The sequence below is a fragment of the Olea europaea genome, unplaced genomic scaffold (assembly GCF_002742605.1).
Source record: "Olea europaea var. sylvestris unplaced genomic scaffold, O_europaea_v1 scaffold1203, whole genome shotgun sequence".
NCBI lineage: Eukaryota > Viridiplantae > Streptophyta > Magnoliopsida > Lamiales > Oleaceae > Olea > Olea europaea.
In genome coordinates, this window is record NW_019229451.1 from 41,645 (window position 1) to 56,678 (window position 15,034).

Genomic DNA, 15,034 nt, shown 5'->3' on the forward strand with positions numbered 1-15,034 from the left:
AGTATGATTAAAATTAATTCTTGACTTTAACTTAAACAAGAGCTTAAACGACTCTTCATACAGAAAGTACTATTGTGCCATAGCAAATGACAAAATAAGAAAATGATAGTGCATACTTGGCAAAGTTTAATTTATAATTTATGTTGGTCAAATATATTTTATATTCACAAGTATCAAAAACGGTAAACAATATAAGCAAAATAGAACTTGCAGAACTAGAATCACCAATTTCAGAAATTACATTGAACCGAATGACAAAATATCCGAAGTTTAAAGAATTATTTCAATTTTTAAATATTCGCACCGAACCAATATCCATTGCTATATTTTGTTTTTAATAACTATGCCATATTTATTAGTTTTTTCAAATAATAATAATAATAATAATAATAATAATAATAATAATAATAAGCAATCAGAACAATTAATGAAGTTATTGAAAAAATTGAGTATACTAATTTTTAAAGGAGAAACGTGCAAAGTTTGATAAAACTATTTAAAGTTATGTAAAAATAAGTCGAACTATACCTTCATAATTGTTTTCTTACTATTTTCTTTCTAAATTGTTATGATAGAAACTGATCTGAACTGGAACAGATCCAACTATAGTTTGATTATAGTAATTACATGAAAGTGAACTCCATTAACAAAATATTGAAATTTAATTGACGCTTCCAGTTCTTGAAATATTCGGAATGAACCATTAGATGCTCACCCCAAAGTTTCATAAAGCTCATAACTATTATTCACTTAGAGTGTGTTTGATTAACTTTATTTTTCATAAAAAATATCAATTTTTTCCATCCAAATTCCTACTTTTTGAGTGTTTAATTCAGAATTTTTTCCATGAAAATTATTTTATAACTTTCAGTCACGTGATCATATTTTCCTCAAAAACAATAAAAAAACATTTTTTCAGGAGGAGTGATTTTTATTTTCCAGGTAATTCACTCTCTCTTTCACTATCACCTCTCTCGTCTATCTACCAATAAAAATGGATAAATATAATATTTTTCAGATTGAAAAATAAATCAATCAAACACATTTAATTAATGATTTCTATGCAAATAAGTTCTATTCTAGGCACTAGAATTGCCTTTCTATACAAATTTCATGCTTGCAATCAAATGTACTATTATATTTCACACTTTCTATAAAATTCATAACTTATAATCTAATTTTTTTTTTTACCAAACATACTCATAATATTCTTCTTATCTAACATGATTTTGAATTTTACTTATTTTTGTCTAACGTGAATGTAATTTTCGTATCCAATATTTATCAAATTCAATATATGAAGGGTGCATGTGTATAGTGACGAATAGGGTGTATAAAAACTTAAGTGCATATTTATTAGTGATTTTTAGATAGTCACATTTCTTTATTGTCATTTTTAACCTCACAATCTTTAAAATAAATTATTTTTCATGTTTTTCTATAACATGTTGACAAGAATCATGGACGGCAAGCTGACAAAGATCCATTGAATGTTTCGAAGTAATACGGATCAACTAGAAGAGAAGATCCTAAATCAATCAAAAAATGGAAGGAATATAAAGTATGCACAAATACTTATAGGATACATACAAAAGCATATAACTTTTGACTCGATTGTCGAATTTTCGGCCATGAGTACAATCTGAAAACGTCTTTTGATTCTACACAAGTTTGTCGGATGACAATACGAAATTTGGAGGTCAAAATTGATTGTTTAGGGGTCCATTTTTGCATTTTTATATTTTGAATTAATTTAAGGGTATTTTCGTTTTATTTAGATTTGTTTTGTAATTTTCTAGTTTATTTGAATTTGTCTTTAGAATTAGAGTTTGTTTTGATTAAGAATTTATTTTATGCTTATAAAACGCTCATTCAAAGTACAATAAAAGCATTAATTTCTGAGAATTATTCATAATGTGAAATTTTTTAATTTCTATCTTGTTCTTAATTAAATAGAACTTATTAAATATTTTCAATATTTGTGGCATTTAAACTATCCAAACTTATCAAAAATTCATACTTTTTTCTGGCGTTCAACAAATTCATAGCAAGGTTCATAATTTTCGTGATCACAGGGTTAAGATATTGTTTGCGATTGTCTTGGTTCTTTAATTCAATAAATTATTGCGTCAGTGTCAAATTGGAATTTTAGCTTTCTTAAGATTGTGATTCAATATTTTGTGAGTTTCGGAACTATTATTGCTACGTGGGTTCACTGCATTTCCCTACAATATATATATATATATATATATATATATATATATATATATATATTAGAATAATAATATCATAGTAGATTGAGATGATCTTAGTCTTTGTACTTTTTTAAACCAACCGAATAGTGTATTGTAGGATGAGAAATGAATTTAGACCGGATATGATATTTAAGTGTATTGTTAGATTTGTAACAAGACTACAATTACCTCAGTCCGCGGTAATATTTTTCTAGTATTATTGATTGTAAATTTCTTAATACAGTGATATCCAATGCGCTAATTGAACTCAACAATTTTGAATTTTTCTGATATTCAAGCTGGTGAGATTTCGACCACTGCTCACCCCTCCTTTGTGACCCAATATCACCAGATAGAAGGAGAAAAGACAGATCTTTGTTTTCTACATGTGCTAGCCAGCGATCTGAAGGGAATGGAGGAGATGAGAGTGAGAGAACCATTGCTTTGTTGTTTGGATACGTATATAAAGTCAAGAATTAGCGTGATGGAGCCAAAAGAAGACAACTCTATTTTTATTTATTTATTGTTTTTTTTTTCACTTGTCTAATTCATAGAAGAAAAAAATTATCATTACGCGACATTTTAGACATCATTTATTACATGTCTATTCAATCCTTCAGCACATAATACAAGGAAAAATTGTACAAACAACTAGATATGAGAGGAAACTTGCATATCTGGACTTCTTGTTAATAAAACAAATTCGTGGAGATTCTTGTTGAGCATAAAACGAGTGGAAGGAAATAAGAAAAAGTTCCTTAACGCACTTGTGGAATAGATACCGTCAACCCATTGTTGGAGAACGAATTGGCTAAAATGTTGCATATAAATGGATGAATTTAGCTACTTACATAACCCAGGAGATTCAAGTCTTCTGTAGATTGGTAAAATCCCGTGTTTCTCTTTCCAGTGACTATCTCGAGCACAACTCCAAAATTAAATACATCTGATTTTATTGAGAATAGTCCATCTGATGCATACTCCGGAGACATATAACCACTGGACCAAGATACTACAAGTTAGTATGTACATAGATATATGACACAATATGATCTTGGGTATATTAGGTGTCTGTATACAGATTACATAATAAAAATTCATTTTTGTTTATTATTGCACTTGGCACATAGGAGCCAAGAACTGACTGACCAAAAAGTGGAATTCGTACAGATAAGATCTTTTAATTGCCACTTACTAGGTTCCTACAACTTTGTTGGTGCTTGCTTCTATTCCTTTTCCCTCAACAATTCTTGCCAAACTGAAGTCTGAAATTTTGGGGTTCATCTCTTCGTCTAACAGAATGTTGCCTGTTTTCAAATCTCTATGAATGATCCTTAACCTTGAATCTTGATGAAGACAAAGAACCTCTCTTTCTATCCCCAAGATGATGTCAAACCGCTTCTTCCCATCCAATAACATGCATAGCTTTTTATCTAGCATATGTGAAAAAATTATTATTGATTGAAACTAAATGAAAATAGCAATATAGAACACATCATTTTCCATGAACTAACCAAATATGAAGGCATCCAAACTTTTGTTCGCCATGTATTCATAGAGTAAGATCTTTTCATTCTCCTTCATGTAGTAGCCCAAAAGGCGAACAAGGTTTCGGTGTTGAAGCTTTGCAATCAATACAATTTCATTTTGAAATTCGTTAATGCCTTGTAAAGAACAGCTCGACAACCTTTTCACTGCAATTTCTTGCCCTCCATGAAACATTCCCTACAAGAGTTGTGGACTAGAATCAATATATAAGGAAGCACAACTTTGTTCTAGCAAACAATTATGGATAAAACAATAGTTAAACCTTGTAAACAGGACCAAATCCCCCGCATCCAAGTTTATGTACATCTGAGAAGTTCTCGGTTGCAGCTATTATACTTTCCCAACTGCAGAAAGGAACACCAATACCACTCTCGTTATCTCCCCCTAAGTTAGCCGAGGAATTTTTAGTTGCAATTTAAAAGTCATCCTTGTACCGAAATGCTACCAATGATCCCTCAACTTCTTTTGTAGTTCTAGATATATGCTTGCGACTTATGCATATCATGACAATGGCCAATAGAACCATAACAGCAGCAACAGAACCCACAACAGCCCCTATTACACGCCCTTTACTTTTTTTGGTGCTCGAAGACTCAGATGCAGAGGCAGAAAGTCTAATGTAGATCATTCTTTTATTGCCATCATTTTCTGCGTGTTGTTGTAAATCCATTAGTTCCCGATTCCAAGCCAAGCATGCATTGTCTTTGTAAGAGTAAGCTGTACAAGAGCAATTACTCAAGCAGATAGATTCACACTCTCCAGCACTCCCTGCCATCACTCTTTGTGAATTTGCAGGTAACCTAACAAGATTATTTACCAGAAACTTGTCTTTTCTATCATTTGAACAGTTCAAAAGGATCTTTCTCACACATCCATCTGAATAATCCTTCAAATTCCAATCATTCTTCGACCTTTGCTTAAATCTGGGTAAACAATTACAGAAGTGTAATGAATTCTGGTTGCAGCTACCAAATGCCCCACAATAAGCATACACATCACATTGTTGCCTAGGTTGAAACCAAAAAAATCCCACTCCTTCGTATTGTAAGTGTTATGCCCTAGGTCCAATCAACTTTGGACATAAATACTTTTATATATAAGTAATGCAATTAAATGGCAGATCTATTATTTAATTAATAGACAATTAAATAAATAATAGAGTCCGTAGATTCAAATATTTGTAATTTGTTAATCACAAGGAGTTGTGATTATGAGATACAAATTACATCTGATTGAATCTTAAATCATCCGTGATCGTAAGTAATAACGAGATACGGATATCGTTATTACGGATAGACCATCACGTGTGGCATTTCTTACTTGTGAAGTAAGTAGCTGATCTCACAAGTTAAAGTATAGTGACACTTAAATGAACACGTGGATGTTTGTTATAGAACAAAACATTGGAGACCCGTCGAGAGATTTCACATGGATAACTATCTGAGTGTCAGTGGTTAATCTCTAACATTCGGTAGTGAAATTGGTCCTTTGACTTGAGGTCGTCATGGTACCTTATATGAGGACAGTCATACTTTGGCGGTGTTGGATGTTGCTCTGAAAAGGGCCGCTAATACAACATCGTTCGGGTATGTCAAGAATCGTATGAAGGTTGTGATTGATCAATAAAGGATTTGTCACTCTTAGATAGTAGAAGATTATGATCTGCGTTTCATTTAATTAAGTCAATGATGAAATCCTTGGCCAAGGTGTACTCATAAGTTGAAAAGGAGTTTTCGACTTATATTGACTTAATAGTGAAGTGAAAGATATGATCGATGATCGAGATTGACACAACTCCATATCTCGTAATTGATCGGATCATATTGACGAAGGGATTATAGTTTCACGGTAAACGAACGAATTTGGTTTTGTCATACCACGTGACATTTTCCGTCACATGTATTGCCCTGACACATTGCTAGATGTCAATTAGAGACGGCAAATGTGAATTGACGATAAATTAAAAGGGTGTTTTAATTTATCAATTTTGATTAGATCAAAATAATATTTCACGTCGTTAGGTATCGTGGTCGGGAACCTAATGGGTCACACACAAAAGAGAATTGGAAGATTGCAATGCCAATTGGTTAATTTAACAATCGTTGGATAAATTAATTAATTGGATTTTTTATTTATATTTTCGAATTAATTAATTGGATTAATTAATTCACGGATCGGGTTTAATTAATTGGATTAATTAATTATTGGACCGGACCGGGCCGAGCCTGTTTGGGTTTATATAAATACATAACTAGGGTTTGAGGTCCATTAAGGTTTTCATTATTTCTTGCTGGCACAAGAAAAACCCTAGAGGCTGCAATCATATTCTTTGTGTGGATCACCGTTGGAGGCTGGACAATTGGATAGCTGTGGTGGCGAATTAAGGTTGTGGAATGAAAAGAAAAGCAAAAGGATTGCAGATCTGAAAAAGGTACAATCTTATCACAATTTCTATCTAAACACAAAGGCGATTCTTGGTGGGAATCGAAAATTATTTTAAATTCCGCTGTGCATGTATAAGTAGATTCCCAACACGTATTCCATGATGTCAGCTTAATTTGCCCGGAAACATCCATCACGTATCGAGATTTAATGGAAGGATTATAAAAAGAATATGTGTAGTAACTCTCATTAACGTTGTCAACATAACTATGATTATACATATTGTTCAGCCTCATCTCAGGGATTAAACTGAAAAAGAGCCCATTCCAAGCTCCACTGGCAGTCCTATTCCATCTTATAATAACCTGACTCCCATTTGGATCTAATTCAAAAGAGAAAAGCCCTGGTGCAGGATCCTCAGAGTTTTTCCAAGAAGTGAGAACTTTCTTTGTTCTTGTACGTTTATCATAGGCAAGGCTGCTACCAGGCAACAACGTATCTGTTTGATTATCAAAACTTTGCCAAAATCCTTCACTTGTCCTAGGTTCTGACTCATTTCTCAAAACTAAATTTCCATTATCACCTAGAGTTGTCACTAAAGAATTTGAGGTTGTCAAGTTTACATTTGTGGACCAAATTGAAACCTGGGACTCATCCATAAGCATCAAATTCCCAACTAAAATCTTAAATTCTGCAGAATTCATGTCTGAAATGGGGGTCTCCCTATTTGCTACCCAAACTATGGTTATTGGAGTAACATTTTTGTACCAAATTCCAATATAATAACTGGAAGAAATACCTGGTGTGAAGAATCCTAGTTCAAAGATGTTACCAGATGAGACAATAGTCTAGCTTCCGGAGAGAGGCTGATTTGCTGTAACGCTGTCAGCTCCTTGAGAATGATCGACGTTTACAGAGAAACATAGGAAAAACAACACAGAGAGAATAAACCAACAAGTATTCTTCGGGATCATAGCTGCAGAAGATGAGAGAGAGAGAAGAAGAAGAAGTGTTTTTTGTCAATCGCATGGAATTTACTGAAGAAAGGCCATTCACTTATACTTTTCCTGTTCTACTCGTCAAATGATGCTAGCCTGCTTTTTACACCATGAAGGTTCCTGGGGGGTAGAAAGATTTAATGCGAGTTGGACTTATGAATACATAGGCAGGCCAACGGACCGTGATATAGTTAACTTGCTCAGAGAATGTCAAATCATGTTGTGAATCAATACATTTTGAGCAAAATAGTATTCCATTAATCAATATCGCCACAACAAAGTGTTGTACGATCAACCCAATATTCAGTACGAAATGAAGCCCGCCACAACACCACCACGACCATCGCAAACAACAACCACCAAAACACAACGAATGACTGCACCACACCACACAACACTACCGCACAACAAGAAATTCTAGTAAATATTCATACTATTATTTGATTATGTATTAGTGAGCAATGTATTAAAATTGATACTAATCTAGGAAAAAAGCCTTGGATTGCTCACATTCTGGTAGTTGCAACCCTATCACTCGCTTCGAAGATGAGCAACTACAATTTAGCAAATTCACTCTCCGATTTTCAAGTACACTATATATTGAATAACGAGAATCTTGCGCAAGTTAAGAATGCCAATTTAATGTGTAATTTTTAATGAAATAGAGAGAAAAAGGTTTTGAATTCAATGCACATTCAACCCAATGAATGGAGGCTAGCCTTCGCCTTCAACAGCTCAAGTGCCTATGCCAGCGTCGCCTCGTGCTGCCGCAAAGGCGTTGCTGACACACCAAGACCATGGTTGCGGGGCTCACAAAACAAATGTCGGAGAGAAGATGGGTGCTGTGTCGGCACCGGCGCATCTTCTTCGTCGCGTTTGGAGTGGTTGAATGGGTCGTCAACGTCGAGAGGAGAGAAGCCGATGTCGAGAGAAGAGGAGAAGGTGATGGAATTGGGTTTGAAATTTGGGAGAAGTGATTAGGATTTTTAATTTAATTGGGGGAATTAATTAGATATAATACCTAATTTTTGCACAAATAAACTTGCCCCTTGAACTTTGAATTTGAAATTTCAAGTACCTGGTTTTATTTAATTTTCCCTATTATTTTCTAAGCAAAGATTTTAGAATTGTGGCCCAGATGTTAGCATTAGTCTAGCTCTAAATTAAATCTCAACCCAAGTCCAATGTTCAAGTATTAAATTGTATTAAAGACACTACAATTATTAATTACTCTTTTCAAGACATTCATGAAATGTGAATATTTTATTGTCAAATTAGATATTCTATTTAATGCATGTTTGACTAAAATTTACTTATAATTATTAAGTAAATTTTATTACTGATAATTTGTATTGATTAGATCTAAAAGTAAATTATTTATTCTAATAGTTAGAGACACTACGTTTTTTCCTAAATTACATATGTTTTCATTCATTACTAATTCAAATTTATAAAAAAAAAAAATACTTATTTTGACCATAAAGTAGATATTATGATCAAAATAAATAACTTACTATAAATTTGATATTGACAATAAAAAGAATATTCGTTAAAACTTTCAGTTGTTTGGAAAGATGGGTTCTCAAAGTTACTAGAAGAGTACTCATTATGTAATTTTTTAAATGCTCATTGGTGGATATGTATTTTTGCTTAATTCTATCATGATTCGGTTAGTTTATATTTTTGAAGGTAAGCATCGATTTTCTATTTGGTGAAAAAAATACAAAAATTTAGTGGAATATCTTAATGTGAGACATCTAAACTTTTTTATTTCATTGAATGTCGTATACTTTTTATCGTGAATGTTACAAAAATAGCCTCTGAAACTCGATTTCTTGTAGCGTAAGTTCATTAAAAGTTTTTTAAATTTCAACCCATCCTAATATCATTTTCTGGCTCCACCCATGGTTATGGTATTCCTCTTGTTAGGAATATAGCAACATGTACCATCTCGAGTACCAATATCATCTAATACTAAGATACATTCATCATGAAATCGTATCTTAGGGCGAACATCAGACCAGCTTGGAGTGCCATTGCTTTAGCTACAACAAGCGAGAAACCCCCCTCCATCACAGAAAGATGACCAGCTACCAACATGTCCCCCCCCCCAATGGTCTCAAATCACAGAAAAAACAAGGCTAAGTTTCTTAATCTTCATTCACTAGAACATCTACCCTTCCATGAAAATTATAATTATCTTGCTTCGCATTAGGTCTTTCAGGATAGCAAAGGGACGATCATGTCCAGGTTGTACATAGAAGACAAAAAGTTTTTTAATTTTCTAACAAAAAAACTTCAGAAAAGTCTTCCACAAGCCAAATATACAACTGTAGTGAAGGCGAATCAAGAATTTTTGATAAAGATGGCTGAAACAAAAAATAAATAAATAAAAAAAATCAATTTGGTTAAATTTATATATAAATAGAGCACAAGGCAACAACAATTCAATAAATATTAACTATTATCAATAGTAATTCTCAAATATATGAAAAATTAGTGATGTGATTACCAACAAAGTACATACGAATGGTCTAGTAGAGTAAAATTGAGGAGCATGAATCTAAAACTAACAAATCTCTTTCTCAAATAGCTCATAGCATTTGCAGTAAACTTGCAGAAATTTGAGTTGGCGAGAATACAAGTACTACACACTTAGTACAATAAAACTTACCTCTTCACCATTTCTTTTTCTCACAAAAAATAAGAATAATTTAATTTGAGTCAAATTCTAAAAGTGCACAATCTTGTTGCAGCTAGCCAACCTTCAACCAAATGTTTGGTAAAACAAAATAACAAACTATGAATGTCTTTAGGATTTTCACAGAGGAGGCATGGACAAGACTAGGGATCCATCAATATCCTGTTCAATATCTGATGTAACCATTGTAGATAAAGGTACAAGAAGAGTTCAGTAGTTGGAAGATTAAAATTTAGCAGAACAACATACTCTATTGTTTCTAGCAATGGCATTACATAACTGTTTGTTTTTATATACACAGTTTATTTTATTCAATAACAATAGAATATTTGTATATGAATGGTTAGTTCTCTCTTACCAATACCCCAAAAATAAATACATAAAAGAGATGTAAAATTAAGTGTACAAGAGATTGCTATCTTACTCAGCATAGTTCTACATACACCAATTTCTAGAGGATATTAAGGAACTAATTGGTGCAAATTTTGGTTGAACATACAAACAAACATCACTAATGCAAGCAAATAAGCAAATTCCTCATCTCCCTTGTGGATCAGACATTGTCAATTCATTGGAAATTGAATCTGGTCTATTAGAAGATGAGGAAGATGTGCTAAAAACACGTTTTCTCATTACAAAAGCTGGTTGTTTGGGAACTGGAACAAAAATAGTTTTGCCACTAAGCATTAGGACTACATTTGACATAGTGGGGCGCTCACTGGGATCTTCTTCCACACACAAAAGCCCAACATTAATGCTCTTTATAACTTCAAATTTCTCACAAGATTCAAGCAGTATTGGGTCCACCAAATCGAGTGCCTTGTTTTCACTCCACAATCTCCACACCTGTAGGAATAGCTTCAAAATAATAGAGACAATGAATTGGCTAAAATATTGTATATAAATGGAGGAATTTATCTACTTACATAACCCAAGAGATTCAAGTCTTCTGAGGATTGGTAAAATCCGGTGTTTCTCTTTCCGGTGACTATCTCGAGTACAACAACTCCAAAACTAAATACATCTGACTTTATAGAGAATAGTCCATCTGATGCATACTCCGGAGACATATAACCACTTGATCAAGGTAACTAGAAGTTAGTATATATGCGCGTGTGTGTGTATATATGACGCAATATCATGCGTATAAACGGTGTCTATATACATAATACATATGCATAGCTTAATAGAAATTCGTCAGTTTTAATATCATTGCACATGGCACAGAGGAACAAAGAACTGAATTGCTGCTATAGGCCAAAATGTGAAGAGTGTATGTACAAGATCATTATAATCAGATAAGATATGAAAAGTTCATTTTTTTTTTTTTTAAATTTTTGTGCTTTCAATAGTCTTAGTGTAATTATATCATTTTAATTGGCACTTACTAAGTTCCTGTGACTTTATTGGTGCTTGCCTCTGTTCCTTTTCCCTCAACAATTCTTGCCAAACCGAAGTCTGAAATTTTGGGGTTCATCTCTTCGTCTAACAGAATGTTGCTTGTTTTCAAATCTCTATGAATTATCCTCAACCTTGAATCTTGATGAAGATAAAGAACCCCTCTTGCTATCCCCAAGATGATGCCAAACCGCTTCTTCCAGTCTAGTAACGTGCATAATTTTTTATCTAGTATTTGCCAAAAAAAAAAAAAATTAGTATTATCAGTTAAAATGAAAATTGCAAATATAAAACATATCATTTTCCATGAACTAACCAAATATAAAGGCATCCAAACTTTTGTTGGGCATGTATTCATAGAGTAAGATCTTTTCATTCTCCTTCATGCAGTAGCCCAAAAGGCGAGCAAGGTTTCGGTGTTGAAGCTTTGCTATCAATACAATTTCGTTTTGAAATTCGTTAATGCCTTGCAAAGAACAGCTTGACAACCTTTTCACTGCAATTTCTTGCCCTCCAGGAAACATTCCCTGCAAGAGTAGTGAGCTAGAATCAATAGATAAGGAAGCACAAAAATTGTTGTAGCAAACAATTATGGAGAGAACAATAGTTAAACCTTGTAAACATGACCAAATCCCCCACGTCCAAGTTTGTGTATGTCTGAGAAGTTCTGGGTCGCAGCTATTATACTTTCCCAACTGCAGAAAGGAACACCGACACCACTCTTGTCATCTCCCTCCAACTTATATGAGGAATTTTTGGTTTTAATTTGCAATGTGTCCTTGTTCCTAAATGCTAACGATGATCCCTCAACTGCTTTCGTAGTCCCAGATTTATGCCAGTGATATATGCATATCATTACGGTGGCCAACAGAACCATAACAACAGCAACAGAACCCACAACAAAGCTGATTACAAGTACTTTACTTTTTTTATTTTTTGAAAACTGAGATGCAGAGCGGGAAAGTCTAATGTGGATCGTTCTTTCACTACCATTATATGCTGTGGGTCGTTGTAAATCCATTAGTTCCCCATTCCAAACCAGGCATGCATTGTATTCGTAAGAGTAAGCTGTACAAGAGCAATTACTCAAGCAGATAGATTCACACTCTCCAGCACTCCCTGCCATCACTCTTTGTGAATTTGAAGGTAACCTAACAAGGCTATTCGCCAGAAACTTGTCTTTTCTGTCATTTGTACAGTTCAAAATGATCTCTCTCACACAACCACCCGAATAATCCTTCAAATTCCAATCATTTTCTGACCTTTGCTTAAATCCGGGCAAACAATAACAGAAGTTCGAAGAATTCTGATTGCAGGTACCAAATGCCCCACAATAAGCATACACATCACATTGATGCCCAGGCTGAGACCAAAACAAAACCCACTTCTCCTGATACCACAATTTCAGCTTAATTTGCCCGGAAACATCCATCACATATCGAGATTTAATGGAACGACTATTAAGAGAATAAGTGTAGTAACTCTCATTAACGTTGTCAACATAATTATGATTATAAATATTGTACAGACTCGTTTCGGGGACTGAACCGAAAAAACGCCCATTCCAACGTCCACTAGTCCAGTACCATTTAGTCCTATTCCATCTTATAATACATTGACTCCCATTTGGATCTAATTCATTGGAGAAAAGCCCAGCTGCAGGATCCTCAGAATTTCTCCAAGAAGTGAGGACTTTCTCTTTTTTTGTGTGTTTATTATAGGCAATCTTGCTACCGGGCAACAACGTATCAGTTGGATTATCAAAACTTTGCCAAAATCCTTCACTTGTCCTAGGCTCTGACTCATCTCTCAATACTAAATTTCCATTGTCACCTAGAGCTGCGACTACAGAATTTGAGGTTGTCAAGTTTACATTTGTAGACCAAATTGAAACCTGGGACTTATCCATAAGCACCAAATTCCCATCTAAAATCTTAAGTTCTGCCGAGTTCATGTCTGAAATGTTAGTGCGGAAACGAAGTGTTGAAGAAAAACTTGAATTTTTATTGATAGTTTTTGAGTTGCTACAGCACACTCAATAATGTTTTCTTCTTTTTTTTCTTACAATGAGACTACAAGAATGACCTCTATTTATAGGACCACATGGATAACCCTAGAGACATGGGAATATAAATGGACACCTAATAATTCATGAATTTGCATCATGTATTTTCCTGATACATTTTCTTCAAGTGCATGTAACCTTATTTATTTCCTAAGATTACAAATTAATGCCACATTTAACACCCCCTCTTAATTTGTAATCTTGAGTTTTTCCTTGATCTTGTCGAACTTGTCAAATGTGACTGCCTTTGTTAAAATGTCTGCTGGCTGATCATTTGTGTTGATAAATTCCATGTAAATTTCTTCTCGACTTACCAAATCTCGAATGAAGTGATGACGTAGTTCAATATGCTTCGATCTGGAGTTTTATTCCGTACAGCCTTTGTTGGAGACCGATTGAGAATGTATACTGCCGTATTTACATCTTCTGCCCAATACAGATTTGGAAGTCCTTTGCCCTTTAGCATGCTTCTTGCCATTTCAACAATTGTGCGATTTTTTCTTTCGGCCACGCCGTTTTGTTGCGGAGTTCGACTCACAGTTAATTGTCTTTTGATGCCATTTTTTCTGCAATATTCCATGAAAGGATTATAGAGATATTCACCTCCACGATCGGTCCTTAAAGTTTTTATCAAAAAACCACTTTGCCTTTCTGCTTGAGCTTTGAATTGAAGAAATATGGAATATGCCTCAGATTTTTGACTGAGGAAGAAAACCCATATCATTCTTGTGAAGTCATCAACAAAGAGAATAAAATATCTCTTGTTTCCAAAAGTGGGAGTTTGCATTGGCCCACAAATATCCGAGTGCACAAGCTCAAGTGGTGCTTTCGTTCTCCATGAAGTTTTTAGAAACGACAACTTATGCAATTTCCCATAGATGCATCCTTCGCACATTTTGTCTATGTGTTGGATGTTAGGAAGTCCCGTCACCATGTTTTTCATTTGGAGTAAACGAAGGCCTCTTTCATGAAGATGACCATATCGTAAATGCCACAAATACGCCAAATCTTCGTCTCTTGCCTTGAGTGCACAATTCTCATTTAGTGGCATCATAAGAGGAAATGTCTTGTTCTTCATTTCAATATTTGCCACACAAATATTTTTCTTTTTGTCAAAAACTTTACATGCACCATCATCAAAGTGGACAGAGAAGTCACTTTGAATAAGTTGTCCAACACTTAGGAGATTATGAGAAAGATTGGGAACATAAAGAACATCTGTGATGAGTTTCTTGTTACCTTCTTTAATTTGGACAGCAATGGTGCCTTTTCCTACCGCATCTCTACATGTTCCATCGCCAAGAATTACTTGTGAAGTAATATTTGGATTAAGGTCCACAAAGATGTCGCGATTCCCCGTCATGTGATTGCTACAACCGCTATCCAAATACCAAGGGCTTTGAGCTCCATTTTCATAATTTTGAGAATAAAACAGAATTTCCTTTTCATTCTCTTGAGAAAAGTTTGCTGCACTTTTTCTTTCTGTCATCTCTTTATTTTGAAACCAACAATCCCTTTGAGAATGATTGGGGATCTTGCACCTTTTGCATCTAAAGTAGCACTCATTTGATTCATGATTCATTTTTTTGCAAATTATGCAAGTTGGATTATTACCACCAGAAATTTGTGTTTGCTCGCCTTTCCATTTGCTTTGCTTGTCACCCTTCTTCCAATAGCTATCTTTTTGTTTTGTTTGATTTGAGCCTCT

At 34.1% G+C, this 15,034-nt stretch overlaps 3 protein-coding genes across 5 annotated transcripts in view; all 3 read right to left on the reverse strand.

Moving 5' to 3' along the window:
* Positions 1 to 2,842: 2,842 nt before the first annotated feature.
* Positions 2,843 to 4,197, reverse strand: LOC111374108 (G-type lectin S-receptor-like serine/threonine-protein kinase At4g03230; the record flags this gene model as incomplete). Its single annotated transcript, XM_022996738.1, has 5 exons — positions 2,843 to 2,848; positions 3,086 to 3,233; positions 3,430 to 3,667; positions 3,749 to 3,959; positions 4,045 to 4,197. Coding segments are annotated over 5 exons (756 nt in total), but the record flags the coding sequence as incomplete, so codon positions are not given.
* Positions 4,198 to 6,868, reverse strand: LOC111374109 (G-type lectin S-receptor-like serine/threonine-protein kinase At2g19130). The gene is made up of 2 exons (XM_022996739.1): positions 6,345 to 6,868; positions 4,198 to 4,789 (listed from the first exon to the last, which is right to left on the reverse strand). The coding sequence occupies exons 1-2, from the start codon at positions 6,866 to 6,868 to the stop codon at positions 4,198 to 4,200; spliced, it is 1,116 nt and encodes a 371-aa protein (XP_022852507.1).
* A 3,356-nt stretch (positions 6,869 to 10,224) lies between these two features.
* The window catches only part of LOC111374115 (G-type lectin S-receptor-like serine/threonine-protein kinase At4g03230), a 5,814-nt gene continuing 1,004 nt past the window's right edge, over positions 10,225 to 15,034 (reverse strand). The window contains exons 2-6 of one of the 3 annotated variants that reach the window (XM_022996743.1): positions 11,875 to 13,224; positions 11,578 to 11,788; positions 11,252 to 11,489; positions 10,790 to 10,940; positions 10,225 to 10,721 (exon numbers count right to left, since the gene is read on the reverse strand). In XM_022996743.1, the coding sequence (XP_022852511.1) occupies positions 10,401 to 10,721; positions 10,790 to 10,940; positions 11,252 to 11,489; positions 11,578 to 11,788; positions 11,875 to 13,224 (2,271 nt within the window). In that variant the 3' untranslated portion in view covers positions 10,225 to 10,400. The remainder of the gene's footprint in view (positions 10,722 to 10,789; positions 10,941 to 11,251; positions 11,490 to 11,577; positions 11,789 to 11,874; positions 13,225 to 15,034) is intronic. The other 2 variants (XM_022996742.1, XM_022996744.1) reach the window with 2 other exon arrangements.

Coding starts and splice junctions, on each gene's coding strand:
- LOC111374109 (XM_022996739.1), bottom strand. CDS start 6,868: ATGAATTCTGCAGAATTTAAGATTTTAGTTGGGAATTTGATGCTTATG. Junction 4,790..6,344: donor TACGTGATGGATGTTTCCGG/GCAAATTAAGCT, acceptor GTTTCAACCTAG/GCAACAATGTGATGTGTATG.